The sequence below is a fragment of the Saccoglossus kowalevskii genome, chromosome 4 (genome assembly GCF_978046115.1).
Source record: "Saccoglossus kowalevskii chromosome 4, keSacKowa6.1, whole genome shotgun sequence".
Taxonomy (NCBI): Eukaryota; Metazoa; Hemichordata; class Enteropneusta; family Harrimaniidae; genus Saccoglossus; species Saccoglossus kowalevskii.
Genome location: NC_140644.1, coordinates 45797396 through 45815661, shown reverse-complemented (window position 1 = coordinate 45815661; position 18266 = coordinate 45797396). Strand labels below are relative to the sequence as shown.

Below are 18266 nucleotides of genomic sequence, written 5' to 3'. Positions count from 1 at the left end.
CAGATTTGTTCATTTCATGATCAATTCTCTAATTTTGGTGAATATTTTTGTCATTTTTGGTAAAAAGTGATATTTTCGACTTCTTGTTAAAAACCTCAAGTCCAATTGCTTTGATATTATTAGTCCCCGTTCGGACCTAGTCCGAAAACGGGGACTTATGTTTTGCCCTCCGTGCGTCCGTGATCACCTGTATCTTGAACATGCATGGACCGATTAAGTTCAAACTTCACTCATATATCACACATTATATGGGACATATGCACATGCATTTTTTTCATGATCCGATTAATGATAGCCGAAAAGCGGCCATTTTAAGGCCGAAAATGCATCAAAATCGCACATTTTCACCATTCCGGACCCGGATCTCAGTTATGCATGGACGGATTTTGTTTAAATTTGGTACATACATTAAACATAATAGGACCTTGATGCACGTCATTTTTTTTTTTTTGGGATCGGGTTTGAAATGGCTGACTGGCGGCCATTTTGTTTTAAAGAATTCAGTTCTGGATCCGTATCTGAGACATGCCTGGATTGATCGAGTTCAAACTTCACACACACAAGGTACATCATGTCACAAATATGTATGTGCATTTGTTTCATGATCTCATTAATGATAGTCAAATGGCGGCTGCTTTAAGGCCGAAAATGCATTGAAATTGCACATTTTCACCATTTCGGACCTGGATCTCAGTTATGCATGGACGGATTTCGTTCAAATTTGGTACATACATTAAACATAATAGGACCTTGATGCACGTCATTTTTTTTTTCCGGATCTAGTTTGAAATGGCTGACTGGCGGCCATTTTGTTTTAAAGAATTCAGTTCTGGATCCGTATCCGAGACATGTCTGGATTGATCAAGTTCAAACTTCACACACACATGGTACATCATTTCACAAATAGATATGTGCATTTGTTTCATGATACGCTTAACAATAGCTGAATGATGGCCATTTTAAGGCCGAAAATGCATCAAAATCACGTATTTTCACAATTCCGAAACCGGATCTCAGTCATGCATGGATGGATTTTGTTCAGATTTAGTACAATGTGTTGTACATATGCAGGTGCATTTTGGATCAGACCACTGAAAGGGGTCTGAGATTTCGGTCATGATCTGCTTTGAATGTACATGTCACTCAAATATGAACAGAACAGGGACGTGTCATTGACAATGACTTGTTATTATTATGTGTTTATTTCAGATCATAAAAAATCCACAGCAAAAAATAATACAAGTAAAAAAATTCTCTTCTCCCATAATTTCCATATTAAACTCTGGGAATGAATTGAAATGTACAATGTTGTTGTTACAATGGGGTTAGATGAAAGGTGCAGTCTACTCATAAAGCTAAATGTCTTTTTCCGAAGAATTTCATCAAAAGATCTAATATAGAGCTTAACAAACAATGCCCTATTACTCTGTACAACAGAATGTGAATACCCAGATAATTTACGAAACACAAGTGAGTGTGCTCTCGTAATAGAGTTAAAACTACAAAGTGTAAAATTAGACCACAAAAATGCACAATATGGAATATCACAAAATACAGAAAATAAATGACATTTAACAGCTAAGGACGCAAATTTAAAATCACGAATAATCGCGTTGCCTCTCACATAAAAGAGACAAGATTTGGCCTGAATGTCAACATTGTCATTAAGGTCACTAGTGATCAAATGTCCCAGATATTTATATACAGTGATGTAATCAAGTAGTCTACCACTTAAATAAATTGACACATTCCTTAACCTTCGAAAAAATAGAGTTAACCTTAAAAAAAAATAGAGTTAAGTTTGCCATACCGTCCACAAGTATCAACTAGTAATTGTTGACCATACGCTCCTGTACTGAATACTACAATATCATCAGCGTAAAATAAATGATTAATTTTCAAGTCTTAACACCCCTAAGTAATAAATTTTCAAAAAGAATATCATGACAAACATAATCAAATGCTTTTGAGGCATCCATAAACGTAACAAAAACAGGTGTATTCAATCTCTTATAATATGACAAAACTTCTTTTAAAATGAAAACAGACATGTCAGTGCCATGATCTGGCTTAAACCCAAACTGATAATCACTAGTAGAAAGGCAATCAATACATCTATTGAGCCAAACTTTCTCTAACAGTTTTGATGACACAGTTGCAACAGCAACCGGACGATAATTAGACTGCTCACAGATATCGCCCCCGGGATCTTTTGGAATGGGGACTAAAGCAGTAGACATAAGCTGATTAGGTAGAAAAGCATGGATCAAAATTGCAGAAAAACAAAGGGATAGCAAAACATAAACCCTAGGTGGTGTATATTTAAAAAAACTCGGTACTAACACCATCAATACCTGGAGAAGCTCCTGATTTTAACTCTTTTATCATATTCGAAATTTCTTCCGGGGAAACTAACATATCTGTAGTAAAATCAGAAGTGGGAATTTCAGTATTAAAATCCGCACCTGTCTTAGTAAGTATAGACTTGTAATGACATTGCTACATATCTGACACAGCAATGTCACCAGTACAACCACCGACAGTATTAGGTGGTGTCGATTTTGTTTTTCGTAAGGAAATTCTTTTCCAATAATCGACAGGGTCATTTTTAAGGCTCCGCCAAAGCATTGGCTCTAAGCTCATTTTCCGTTTTTTACATCTGACAAGTTGCTTTTTAAATTGGGTTCTAGACTTGCGCATAATTTCAAAAAATGGGCCCGACTTAGGGGATCCTTGCCCATTCCAAATTAAAAAATCAGAACAGTGCTTTCGCATGGTAATCTTTAACAATGGTATTCCAGCCTGGGACGGCCGGCTTGTTGGGTTTCTTTGTGTGCGGAATACTCTTATTGGCAGCAGCCCGTAAAGCAGAAGTTATATTACAATAAAAGTTATCTATGCTGTCTTTATGAATAGAACAACTAGGATTCTTGCAAATGAGGGCTCCAGTTGGAAAATGTAATTCAGAAAGCAATTTATCACACAACAGACTATAATTAGAAATGTCAGCAGTAGAAGCTTTCCCCCCAATGGCGTAGAAACTCTCTCACACAAAGGTGAAATAAGTGTAGGCAGTCGATCAGTTATAAGAGAAACCCCTATAGGAAAGTGGTCGGACGAGATGACCCCGTATTTGATACCAATATTCTCTATAATTCTATTTGTAGCCTCAGTACATACGATATAGTCAATCCAGCTACGAAATTTGCCAGTATCACTCAAATATGTAAAAGAATTAGTAGGCAGACGATTCACATCGGCCACAATAAAATTATTATCCAAGACAAAAGCATTTAAAAATTCATAGTGAATCCTTACTTGGATCTGAATTAAAGTCACCACAGACCATAGAACAGCAAGTATCTAAGTCTTTAATGGCGACCTCTAACATACTTCAAATTCGTTGTACTTCATCGTTGTCTGAACCAGCAGTCGGCAAATAAACATTAAAAATCACAAGATCAGGTTTTTCATTCATTTTTATACGGATACCTATAACTCTATTTTCGCCAGCGAGAAATATGGGCGTGACACCAGTAATTGATTTGCGCCAAAGAATCCCGACACCCCCATAGGGCCTGCCCCTAAGAATGCCGGCTGATGTATCCATAGAGGTAACAGCAACTGAACTAAAATCATAGGCTATCGTGAATTAATAGAATATCACACGTGTCAAGTATTCACTTCAGCGGAAGAGGATTTAATACCCCTCACATTATAACTGTTAATGTTATTCATTTATATTTCTGGAACGTACACCAGGCTTGCTTCTCTTAGCAATTAACGCTGATTTAGATAGGTAGTAAGATTTAACCAGTACACCACATGGCCACATTTCAGGACTCAAAAGACGACCAACGTTATCTTCAAACACATCAATTCGGAATGATGCATAGGTGTCAAAGCGGGTATTCAGTTTAGTTAGCTGTTGAATGACATTAGAACCACACACCTCATTAACATAATTCTTAAGTTGGTCAGCCGATGAATCGGGAGAAAGGTGGCTCACAAAAACACTTTTCATCTTGGGCAGTTTTTCTGCTACTGTAATAAGTTTGGACAGGTTACCGGAACCTTGAACAACTTGCGTAGATCTTCGTGAACGATCGATTGCACAAACCTTTTTTTTTTTTTTCTTATTCACCACAAAAGCCCATGTCTGGCTCACATCACACTTGGCAGTTGACACCTCATTTCCATCATTGTTGGAAACATCTGGCTCGAACGAATTGCCTACTTCATTACGATGAGTACTCACATTGATAGTAGCAAATTCCTACACAGGTGGATCCAAATCAGCAGTTCCCCCATTGACAAACCACTTTCAATTATCTCAGAATTAACATTTTCTGCTGGAATACTGGCAATGCTGTTTTCTTCAACTTTACAAGTTACATTATCCAATTTTTCCTTAATATCTTTCACCATTTTTAGTAGACCAATGTAGTCAACATAGTCAATGTTGATTGGAGGAAGACGGTGCAATTGTTGAGCAACAAATCGTTTTTTGGGTCACAATAGGAAGGTCAGCAATACAATCAATAACATCCCGTCAACGAAATTTTACGACGTGGTGGCACACAATCGCCGACAATATCAAAGAAAGTGTTCTTTGCATGATCTATTTCCAGCTTCGTATAAAAGTCTTTCATGACTTTTTCAAACGCAGCTCGCGACATTCCCGAACTCTAAGTAGTACGTAGTACGTAGCTATTTTTAATAGTTATTTAGCACTACGATTACCAAATATTATCTTCTATATATTCCCGAACTCAACTTATTAACCACAAAACATGCGAGATATTTTTACACAAATCACAATTCCATTGTCATCGGCGGACGCCATATTTGTACTACAGTGGTACAACTTACGAACTCGAATTACGCAAAAACCACAAGCAACCAATACGTATGATTAAAAAAAAAAACTCACACTGTCACAAAGCTTGACCATTCATAAGGATCATTGCCAACACACAGGCCCCAAAATAGTTCTTGACACAAAGAATCGAATATGTTAGTCACATCTCTTGTCCAACAACGCTGCACGCTGTATTAGAAGCTATTACATATATAGGTACTACATTTGGACCTCTCTCAGATTTGTTCATTTTGTAATGATATCTTTAATTCTCTAATTTTGGTGAATATTTTTGTAATTTTTGGTAAAAAGTGATATTTTCGACTTCTTGTTAAAAACCGCAAGTCAAATTGCTTTGATATCACATATATAGGTACTACATGTGGGCCTCTCTCAGATTTGTTCATTTTGTAATGATACATGTATCTTCAATTCTCTAATTTTGGTGAATGTTTTTGTAATTTTTGGTAAAAAATGATATTTTCGACTTCTTTTTAAAAACCGCAAGTCCAATTGCTTTGATATTACATATATAGGTACTACATGTGGGCCTCTCTCAGATTTGTTCATTTTGTAATGATATCTTCAATTCTCTAATTTTGGTGAATGTTTTTGTAATTTTTGGTAAAAAATGATATTTTCGACTTCTTGTTAAAAACCGCAAGTCCAATTGCTTTGATATTACATATATAGGTACTACATGTGTACCTCTCTCAGATTTGTTCATTTCATGATGATATCTTTAATTCTCTAATTTTAGTGAATATTTTTGTAATTTTTGTAAAAAGTGATATTTTCGACTTCTTGTTGAAAACCACAAGTTTGCTTGCTTTTATATTACATATATAGGTACTACATGTGGTAATATCTTCAATTATCTAATTTTGATGATTATTTTTGTCATTTTTGGTGAAAAGTGATATTTTTGAAATCTTGTTGAAAACAGTCTACATATTGTTCATTTTCTAATGATATCTTCTGTTCTTTATTTGAAATGTGCATTGCTAACAGTGGAGCTATCTCAGTCGAGGGTCAACATATTAAGGGTCAACATATCTTGGGGGTGCAAGAAAGTTTGGGAAAAGGTCTGGAAAACTTTTGGAAATCATTTGGTTCTTGGTGCTATGGACCCTGGTTACGTACAGTATGCTGAGACTTAATAGATTGTTTGGTAAAGAAATACCGTACTCGACCGCGTTAGCGCCCAGGGGCCTTAACTCAAAAATTTACGATTTATTAGGGGTGGGCGCTTACCCGAGCACCCCCTCGAAAGAGAGTGCAAATGAAAAATGTCATTCATCAAGTGACAAATTACGTCGTTGAGGAAAAATCAAATGACGAAATTAGTTGAGTCGTCATTGATTTTCACAATGAAGAAACAGAAATGATCACAAAAAATATGCACATTTTATTAGTCCCCGTTCGGACGCAGTCCGAAAACGGGGACTTATGTTTTGCCCTGTGTGCGACCGTGCGTCCGTGCGTCCGTGATCACCTGTATCTCGAACATGCATGGACCGATTAAGTTCAAACTTCACTCATACATCACACCTTATATGGGACATATGCACATGCATTTTTTTCATGATCCGATTAACGATAGCCGAATAGCGGCCATTTTAAGGCCGAAAATGCATCAAAATCGCACATTTTCACCATTCCGGACCCAGATCTCAGTTATGCATGGACGGATTTTGTTCAAATTTGGTACATACATTAAACATAATAGGACCTTGATGCACGTCATTTTTTTTTTTGGATCGGGTTCGAAATGGCCGACTGGCGGCCATTTTGTTTTAAAGAATTCAGTTCTGGATCCGTATCTGAGACATGCTTGGATTGATCGAGTTCAAACTTCACACACACAAGGTACATCATGTCACAAATATGTATGTGCATTTGTTTCATGATCTCATTAACGATAGCCAAATGGCGGCCACTTTAAGGCCGAAAATGCATTGAAATCGCACATTTTCACCATTCCGGACCCGGATCTCAGTTATGCATGGACGGATTTCATTCAAATTTGGTACATACATTAAACATAATAGGACCTTGATGCAGGTCATTTTTTTTTTTGGATCGGGTTTGAAATGGCCGACTGGCGGCCATTTTGTTTTAAAGAATTCAGTTCTGGATCCGTATCTGAGACATGCTTGGATTGATCGAGTTCAAACTGCACACACACAAGGTACATCATGTCACAAATATGTATGTGCATTTGTTTCATGATCTCATTAACGATAGCCAAATGGCGGCTGCTTTAAGGCCGAAAATGCAATGAAATCGCACATTTTCATCATTCCAGACCCGGATCTCAGTTATGCATGAACAGATTTTGTTCAAATTTGGTACATACATTAAACATAATAGGACCTTGATGCACGTCTTTTTTTTTTTGGATCAAGTTCGAAATGGCCGACTGGCGGCCATTTTGTTAAAGAATTCAGTTCTGGATCCGTATCCAAGACATGTCTGGATTGATCAAGTTCAAACTTCACACACACACATGGTACATCATGTCACAAATAGATATGTGCATTTGTTTCATGATCCGCTTAACAATAGCTGAATGATGGCCATTTTAAGGCCGAAAATGCATCAAAATCACGTATTTTCACAATTCCGAAACCGGATCTCAGTCATGCATGGATGGATTTTGTTCATATTTAGTACAATGTGTTGTACATATGCAGGTGCATTACGGTCATGATCTGCTTTGAATGTATATGTCACTCAAATATGAATGGAACAGGGACGTGTCATTGACAATGACTTGTCTCTGTTACTAGCATATACTTCAATGTATCTAGTGAATACTCAGGCATTCACAGCCTTAGTACCTATTACGTGCTATCAGGCAGCACCAGGGAATGCCTTGATGGATGCAATTAGGTCCAGAACTGAGACAAACTACTCTTTGGGTCTTTAGGATCTTGAAATTCGCAATTATTCAAATCTTGAAACATGTAGAGAGGGGTGATACAGCACTTAGTGTTTCTAGTTAGTAAATACTGTATTGTGTATGTGGTAGTCATTTGTATTGAGTAAGTTAGGATTACTGCGTATGCCATACATTCTCTTCAGTTCTCTGTACTGATGTGTTTACCTATATGGTTTAGCAGTTAGTGGCACTATACATTACTGTGCATAGATATTCCTGTTGGTCATTATAGTAACCACGTAATGAGTAACTGCGTTACGTGACACATTACTGTGTATTACTGTATCCACGTAGCGTTCATTACAATTGTGTTTCTGTGTGTTATGTATTAATACAACATTCTAACTTTACATGCAACACTGAGCTGGGTATTTTGTTATCAAACCAGAGTCCCCACGACCGCATTTAGCCCACTGCCCCAATATATTACTTGTATCCTACTGTTACTGTGTGTGTGTAGCTTACACTACTATGACACTAAGTGGTCTACAGTGCTGATATTGATAGTACATGTGCCTTGGGTAGTCCTCTATCAGTTTTGTTAATTTGGTAAGGAAATTTCCTAATTTTGGCGAATATTTTAAAATGGGCATTTTTGGTCAAAAATTCTATTTTCGACTTCTTCAAAACTGGTATCTTGAATGCTTTGATACTTGGTGTATATGTACCTTGTGTTGACATCTACTAGATTTGCTCATCCCATGGCCATATCTTTAATTCTCTAATTTTGGCAAATATTTTTGTCATTTTTGGTTAAAAATGGAATTTCAACTAACCACTATTTCCACTATTTGGTGTTAGGCATACATGTGTTTATTATTCCATTGACAACTTTGTGTGGTTGTTTGGCAATATTTTATTTAAAAGTACAAATTTAAACGAAAAGTTGTGGCATATACAGCACTAATCATTTGTACAATAGCCGTTGAGCAACAGGCCATTGGCCTATTTTTAGCTCCGCTGTCGACTTTGTCGAGCGGAGCTTATCATATGAGTGATTGTCCGTCGTCGTCCGTGTCAATGTTTTACTTTTTCGACTTCTTCTTGAAAACTACAAGCCTGAATGCTTTGATACTTGGTGTATATGTACCTTGGGTAGACCTCTCTTAGGTTTGTTCATTTCATGTTGATATCTTCAATTTTCTAATTTTGGTGAATATTTTTGTCATTTTTGGTAAAAAGTGATATTTTCGACTTCTTGTTAAAAACCGCAAGTGCAATTGCTTTGATATTACATATATAGGTACTACATGTGGACCTCTCTCAGAGATTTGTTCATTTTGTAATTATATCTTTAATTCTCTAATTTTGGTGAATATTTTTGTCATTTTTGGTAAAAAGTGATATTTTCGACTTCTTGTTAAAAACCGCAAGTCCAATTGCTTTGATACTACATATATAGGTACTACATGTGGACCTCTCTCAGATTTGTTCATTTCGTGATGATATCTTCAATTCTCTAATTTTGGTGAATATTTTTGTCATTTTTGGTAAAAAGTGATATTTTCGACTTCTTGTTAAAAACCGCAAGTTCAATTGCTTTGATATTACATATATAGGTACTACATGTGGACCTCTCTCAGATTTGTTCATTTTGTGATGATATCTTCAATTCTCTAATTAATTTATTTTGGTGAATATTTTTGTAATTTTTGGTAAAAAGTGATATTTTCGACTTCTTGTTAAAAACTGTAAGTCCGATTGCTTTGATACTATTCATATTGTTCATTTTCTAATGATGTCTTCAGTTCTTTAATTGAAATGTGCATTGCTAACAGCGGAGCTATCTCAGCCGATAGGCTGCTTGTTTTAGATTTTTTACATGCATGTACATGTGAAAGGAATGTGTATGATCTGATGAGACATACCTCATAAAACATAACATTATTGTCGAACTGAACAAAATCTAATTTGTGCCAAATTCTCTAATATATAACATATACAGCTTGTCTTGGTTGCACACTTCTACCTATAATTCAACACATAATTAAAATTACTGGGATGACATATTTGTAAAACATAAATTCTAGCGACCAGCATTATTGTTGTACTTGGCTATTGAAATTTTCAGTTGGCTAAAAATTTGGGGTTGATTGCCAGTGGTCACTTGAAAAATAAATAAAATGGCTTTGAAGGTTTGTTAACTTGGCACACAAAGAACAAGGTCATTGCATTAGTACAGGGCTGATTCCTGGTGTTAATCCATTTCAAAGTCATCAATTCTTTCCACTCAATTTGATATCAAATACACACAAGACACTCATCAGTGCTTTGGTCTCATCTTCCTTTTCAGTTTATCGGGTAAAAATAAAGAAGATGTGGCTCCATCATCATCATCATCATCTAAATCCCCAAGGAAAGAGTTGTCATCTAGGTCACCAAGGAAACAGTCATTGAGACTCAATAAAGAAGATGTGGCTCCATCTCCCTCCTCGTCTCCAAGGAAACAGTCTCCTAGAAAAGTGTCACCAAACAAAAAACAAGCTACTAAGAAGAATGTGTAAGTTATTTGCTGTTTTCCGGGTTGTAACACACTGATGTATGTATTTATTGTGAGAATACACAGTGTTGTCTACAAGTCTAGGGCATTTAAAAATTGATCACTTCATTGAGGCTTGTTTATCTCACTTTGTTAATACCATATATATACAGTACAGTTCTCGCGGAAGCTTTGGCTTTTGTGGCATCATTGTCGCTTACGCATGGCTTCATTGTCGCCTCAGCATTGCATCATTGTGGCATCAGCTTCGCGTCATTGAAAATTGAAGCTGTGTTCGCCTCGCTATTTTGTGGCATCATCATGGCCTCTGCTTCGCAGTCTCATGGCATCAGCTTCAATTTATTGTGACATGAGTATGACCTCATTATTTGCACGCAGAAGGGCAGTAGACAAAAACATGTACAGAAGTTCGATATGTAATCGACTTGAAATTCAAGGTGAATAAAATAATATGATCAAGAGTAAAATGACATTTTACTAAAAAGATATCTTGTTTAATTATTTTAGTGTTGCGAGTATTGGTCACCAAAAACTTTGCGAAGTACATTACAATCGGCAAGGTGACAAGTTTCATATTGACTGGAAGGAAAATCGTGATAAATTCAAATCACAGATGTAATCGTCGTTCTGATATAACACAATTTGCTGTATACGAAGTGAAACTGTTCTTGTTATAAAATTTACCTTTCTTCTTTTATTTGCTGCTAGAAGAGCAGATTCAGATTCCTCATTTCGGTGGTATTTTTCTGTGTTTCGTTTAGTTTTAGCTGAGTCCGACCCTATGCCCGGACTACTAAAACATGCAACACACATGTACGCCGCCTGGTGCGTCGGCGTCGTCGCCAGTCATCTTGATACAAAGTTCCAAAACAAGAGCGTACATTTCCAATGTATGATTGGATGGTTGTGGTGGCGTCGATCTGGTAAAATTTGACAACCAATTCTCAAAATTAAGTCACGATCAGTGATCTGAGCTCAATCTATACGTACTGTAAAAGTATTCTCACAAACATATTTTCGAATGAAAACGAGCCACATGCCCTGTAAAAAAATCGAATAGCACTTGACATGCAGAAATAATTTATTGGGCTTCAGAAAAAAAAAAACGTGTCCATTCATCCAGCCGATGAACAATTTGAAAATCATGATTCACACGGAAGTCCTTCGATACTGAAAATCATCGACCCCAGTCTGGTTTACCTTATATCCCAACTTGCAAAACTGATTTGTATCTCAGCCCTGTTTTTTTTCTTTTTTCTTTTTTTTTGAACTGAGGTAAAATCCTATCCGTTTGTCAAAATATACCGATGTTTTTCAGTGAATAATTGCGAAGCCTGTCACAGCACAAAAAAAACTTTGTGAATCGACGATGGAGATTGGATGGTACGACGACCCTTCAATTTGCGTTAAATATGTTTTATTACAACATCATTGATTGGCTGAGAGTCAGCTGATCGGAGCACGACCTGGGTCACAGAACCATATTAGTCCGTATTATCAACAGGACTTTGCGAGAAAACCACACCCACATTTTCAACCATTTTAGCGCGGAAGTTGCCAACAAATGTCGAAAACTCATGAATTTTATGAATTCGAATACAATAAAGCTAGCGATTCGTAAGACTGGTTAATAATATATCCCCCGATGCTCTTCGATTTTTTTATTTCAAGGTGAGAAATGGATACTAGTAGTTGAAGTTCCATCGATTTCAAGGCGACTATTTAACCGCGACAACTCTACGCTCTGTTGTAATTTCGCGAGGTAAAACAAAAATACAATAAATAGTACTTGTTTAATTATTTGGTTGTACAGCCCGCAAATTACGGGACATGATCCCCATGAATTGCGATAAATAAATGCTGATTGTGTTGAATGACGGACGTCGGGACCGTTTGCAGAAACAAATTGCGGTCGGTAGACATTTCAAACAAATGAAATTATTGACGAAAGACGAGATTTTTCTAGGTATTTACGATCATACAGTCATACCAAATATATACAAAATTGACAAATACACAAAGAGGTGTAATAGTAGGTCATTTTTATTTTAGCCTTAGAAATATTTTCTTTCACTCAGTCCACGTCCATGCGTGGGAATTCTATTTAGCTTCATGGTCCTTCGGCTTGTCTTCTGCTTGGGGGGAAACAACAATAATTATACAAATCGTAAACTCAACACAATCAGGAAAAGAAACCCAGACAACCATGTTGTACTTCTGTTGAATACATTTTGTAGCAGTGCGTCACGTCGGAATATTGTCTAAAAAAAAATATTCAATCCCAGCCAAATCTAGGTCAAAGGGTCAGATTGCGTGCATATAATTATAAATAGTTAAAACAAAAAGTATTTGAACTTTTGACGGTTGTTCAACATCTATGCACGGTTACTAAACTAGTAACCGTGATCTATGAAAACCAGAAAATTTTTAGTAGTCCGAATTGTTGCACGGTCGAAAATAAAACGGAAATTGACCGGTCAAAAGCGGAAGCGGTCAAGAGGTTTGAGGGAAATGAGTACTGTACTTCTTTGTTTGATGAAGCGATGCTGATACCACATTGTCGCCATAATGAGGCCACAATGAAGCGAAGCGATAATCGCCTAACTTTTTAATGTCGCGACATTGAAGCGATGCTGAAGCCGTAACAATGCCGTAATGATGCGATGCTGAAGCGAAGCTGACGCTGAAGTGAAGCCAAAGCTTCCGCGAGAACTGTACTGTACATATATTCACGCACATACCAAATTTTCCCTATTAAAATTGCATCTCTAATAGGAAGTGAACATATACCATATTTGCTCTATAAAAATCAACATAAACCAAAAATTGTAAATGTATTGTAGTTTGAATCATTAAAATGTGAAATGAATATACTATGAAGAGCACAAATATCCATCTATATCAATATAGTGTCAACACAGTTGTAATAATTTTGCAGGCGGAATATTAAACGAGCAGCACCAATAACAGTGAATGGCCATGCACAGAGTGATGGAGAAGATAATGATGAGGATGATGAACAGATACCAAGGCGTAGTAATCGTAGAATTGTAGCACTTGAAAAGGCAATAGAAACAGTGGGCAAAACAAAGCCTACATCCAAAGAAGAAAGTACAGTCCCAGTTGTGAGTATATAAGGGCTTTGTAAACACTTGCATATCTCTGGAGATTTACTATAAAAACAAGCAAAGAATGCCTGAGTCACCAATTTTTAGAAACTTATGGCTGCTCAGTAGCACTTGAAAATGTATCACTAATTTTTAGCTCCCGTGAAACGGAGCTTATGTGGTACCGGTGTCTGTGACTGTGACTAAAATTTGTTCCACTGATAACTTAAGATCTACAATTTCAATTCAAATGAAATTTGGCACACAGCTAATATATGATGAGTAGATGCACTGATTAGATATGGTGCAATTCTATGCATATTAATTAGTCAATTATTGCATTAATTAGTCCCCATTCAGACGCAGTATCTGTATCTTAGAAATGCCTGGACCAATCACAATCAAACTTCACACATACATCATACATGATATTATACGTACATTTTTGTATGCACGTCAATTTGTTTCACGATCTGATTCAAGATGGCCGAATGGCGGCCGTTTTTTTTTTGCTCAAAATCAAGCATTTCCCGGCTATTTACAGATGGATTTTGTTCAAACTTGGTATACATTAGACATTATGGGACCTTAATGCAAATAATTTTGTTTTTCAGATAAAATTAAAAATGGCCGGCTGGAGGCCATTTTGTTTTAATGAATGTGGTTCTCGTGCCATATCTCTGACTTGTTTTCACTGATTATGTTCAAATTTTAAATATTCATTATACATCATGTCATAGATAGACAAATATATTGGTTTGATGATCCTATTCAAAATGGCCAAATGGTGGCCGTTTTTGTGCTAAATAATCATCAAATATCAAGCATTTCTGGCATTTATGGATGGATTTCGTTCAAACTTGGTACATACCGTTAAAGTCCTATTATAAACCGCGGTTTATATTACAATGTATCAATTTAAAAATTGGGATCAAAAGCTCAAGTTCGGGGTGCGGTTTCTATTACGTACATATTGCAATCACTAAATGGGCGTGGTCATTTTTTGTCCACAACACATGCACAAAACAAACAATACACCGTACAATCTCTTGAATAGGCGTCAGGGAAGAGTGAAGGGCCTTATTTTGGTTCTAAAATAGGCGTTACGAAATGTTGAAAAATTACAGTCAATCAAAAAAAAATTCCACATGATACAAAAAATACTCAGTATTTTTAATGTAATATGCATTTATTTTTTTAATTTTCTTGGTAACGAAAAGTATATTCTAACAGAAGTTTCAAATAAAAACATGAATGCACTGCTTTATAGTAGCAAATGATCACATGTAGCTCGATCCGGCCATGCTGCTGGTCACAAGTGAATAACTTACTTGTTTTCGAAGTGTTGATATTGGTGATTATTATTTGTAGTGATTACAATAACGCACGAAAAATAAATTCGTTGAATTGTTATAAAATGCAAGTAAAATTCAACTTAGTTTCCCCGTAAGCGAATGATTTCAGTCACATGTAAACGGCCGATACGATATCCGCCATGCTTTTGAATGCTCACGTGACGTATTATGGACCGGATAGGTCAAGTCGCTAATTAACCAATCAAAATGCTGGATGGTGCCCACGTGTCTAAATTACATAGCTCATTTAAATATGTTAATGACAGTTCAGCGACCTCATGGTGAACGCAACACGGAAGAGATTTACCGATAATGGAGTGCGATCTTTTGCCTTTGATTTCCATGGGAAAACGGCATGATTTTTTTTTTAAATCAAGAAATTATTTGTTTTCGAAAGATAAATTATTCTTCAATGGTCAGTTTAACACTTTTACGGTGATAAAAGCTCATTGTCTAAAACTTACGAAACACAGACGTATTCAGAAAGAGTATTGACAGAGGTCGCCGACAGAACAAAAGCAGTTTCATTGCCTGTCTGACATCTTATCACCGCTGAACAATAAATAGGTGTGAATATTTTTAGGCATGTTGTCGAAACAAATGAATAGGATTAGGAACAATGCCGTTTTGGAACAGCTGGTTGAAACAATGAAGTCAGTCACGGTCTTGTTGAATTGGGGGTGCGGTTAGTAATAGGTACTTTTCAAGTTTTCAATTTTTGTTAAGAACTCTTTAACCCTGAAGCCGGAATTGGGGGTGCGGTTACTATTACGTATGCGGTTTATATTAGGACTTTAACGGTACATGTATATTAGACATTACAGGTTCCTAATGCACATCATTTATTTTTCAGATCGGATTCAAAATGGCTGTCTGGCGTCCATTTTGTTTTAATGAATGGGCTTCTAGGCTTCCATATCTCAGACTTGTTTTGACTGATTATATTCAAATTTTAAATATTCATTATACATCATGTCATAGATATATTGATTTGACGATCCTATTCAAAATGGCTGAATGGTGGTCATTTTTGTGCAAACAAATCATCAAATATCAAGCATTTCTGGCATTTATGGATGGATTTCGTTCAAACTTGGTACATACATTAGGGTTCCTGATGCACGTCATTTTATTTTTCAGATTGAATTAAAAATGGCTGATTGGCCGCCATTTTGTTTTAATGATTGGGCTTCTAGAGCCATATCTCTGAAATGCTTTGACTGATTATATTCAAATTGTATATATTTGTTATACATCTTGTTTTATATATACATGTATTCAAAATGGCTGATTTTAAATGCTGTTCCAGAGCAATATCTCTCAATATGGACAAGTACTTGTTTGACGATCAGATACAAATGTCAATTTTAACGTTAAAAAATCATATTCCTGACATGGTTATATTCCAGCCATATTACTATAAACAAAACTATTTATCTTGATAACTAACAGGGACTGTGCCATGCATGGTTTGTTAATTTATAACTTAGAGTCTTTAAAGTTTCTTAACAAATATTTGACTAGGGTGAGTAGCCTAATTTGCATATTGCAATAACTTATTCTGTCGCAAAAAAAAAACTGGTAATATTTCATTGGATGGTCTGCAAATTTGCGAATTTTAGTATATAATGATTTATTATATCATGATTGATGTTATTTGAGCAGATATAGCATCTAAAAACATCAAATGTATGCGAGTATGGGGAGTACAGTACGCATGCGCAGTTACAAGAGTGATGCGGCCATTTTTTCAGTTTGACGAAAAGGCAGTACCCTTTCCGATTTTCATGAACGCAAGTTCAATTTCACTTTGTGCGTCATATTCATCAATAGACAAAATCGAAGACAGATGCCGTACAACTTTCTGCCAATCTTGATTCGTAAATGTTCTGGTTACATGTACAGTGTTCTCCTCGGGTCTGCGTCGCTTAGACAATAGCCGCGTAACTTTCATTTCCCCCGCGATTCTGCAGTGTTCGCATCAGGTCTTTTAAGGGTATCGGGTCCAATACTGTTCTTTCTTTCCATGATACTGTTTCCCTCAAGCTGGGCCGTTTCTAGGCCATTGTTTTGCAATGATGAATCAGAACAGAACAATTCGTGTGAACTGATCAATCCTAACTTATTATCTGGATACTCGTATTCACCTGCGGATACTTCGGCCTACTTTCAAACATGAATATAGAAGGAAATCAACAATTTTTTTTCAATATCGTTCCAGACTTTGCAAGCAATTTATTTAATAATCACAGTGATCACTACTATTGGGTTTCACTACTATTGTTTTCGCATGGTTTCCATCTTACTCAAATAAAACGAAGCAGTTAATTCCTATTTTACTTAGTGTTTATTCTTGTTTGATATTTTTAAACAAAAATGCACTCATTAAACAAATAGTAAATATGCGAGTTTTTTGTTTTTGCCGAACGAGGACAAGGAAGACAAAATGGCGGTAGTTTTGTGTAGGGTCGATCGCAATCTTCGGTTTGTATCAAAAGCACGTCTCACAAATGAAATAGCGATAATTTGATAGCAATTAAACAAATTTCAATCGTTGGCATATGTAAGGTCCGGATCACTTACTTTCAAGGGCTCAAAGTCCGAACGAACATTAAACTACAATGTTTTTATTTATCTGTTCTAGGTATGTTGTACAGACTTTTTAGTTGTACTATTTTGATGATTTAATTTCAAGAATCTGTCAAGGAAATAGTCTGTTGTTACTTTACATGTTCACATAGGTTTAATTTAGCAGATTTTACTTGTCAGCGAAAATAGCGAAATTTGCCCATTACGTCAGGAAGATCTATCCTGATTTGCTGCACTGAGGTTAATTGCGGTTTTTACTACTCCATTGCTAATGATACTAATTACCATAAATTAAAAAAAAACAAGTGAAATTAAGTTGCATTGGGAAAAAAAACCATAAGAAAATCAAAGCAAAAATTATTCAACTGCAGACGAGACAAACCCCGACCTCTAGAAATACCTCATTCATAGAGTGCCTCATTAGTGCCCTTTGTTTACAAGTATAGTGTCCTTGCATGTTTTTCAAAATGCCCATATCAAAATCATGTGTTTCCATATACAGTATGTCATAGATTCTCAGACATGTTGATCAATTTTATTGATGGATTGACCTACATGAAATTACATTCACTTATTAGGCAAAGCCTATACCTTTATAATACATGCTCTGATCACACAGGAGCTATTTACAGTTTAACTTTGATTATACTCTCATGTGCAGAGTACAGTAGTGGAAGTCTGTGGTGACCATATGTGTGTTTATGTATGTATGTATGTATGTGGGGGTGGGTGGGTGTGGGGAACCAGTGGTCCGGATACACACCTACAAAGTGGAACCTTTTGTACAAGTGGAGCCACACACATGGGGACTCACAATGTTTCATAATTTATATTAATATTTAATCGAATTTAAGTCAAGTTTGCGAAGCTTAGGTTTAGTAAAGGGGAAGGTATGGTTCGATATATATTA

The 18266-nt window shown here is 36.2% G+C and overlaps 1 protein-coding gene across 1 annotated transcript in view; it reads left to right on the top strand.

Annotated features, from left to right (window-relative positions):
* The window catches only part of LOC102803664 (sister chromatid cohesion protein PDS5 homolog A-B-like), a 112285-nt gene that overhangs the window by 92359 nt on the left and 1660 nt on the right, over positions 1–18266 (top strand). Inside the window, exons 27-28 of the mRNA XM_078011793.2 lie at positions 10099–10305; positions 13244–13430. Coding sequence (XP_077867919.1) covers positions 10099–10305; positions 13244–13430 — 394 coding nt within the window. The remainder of the gene's footprint in view (positions 1–10098; positions 10306–13243; positions 13431–18266) is intronic.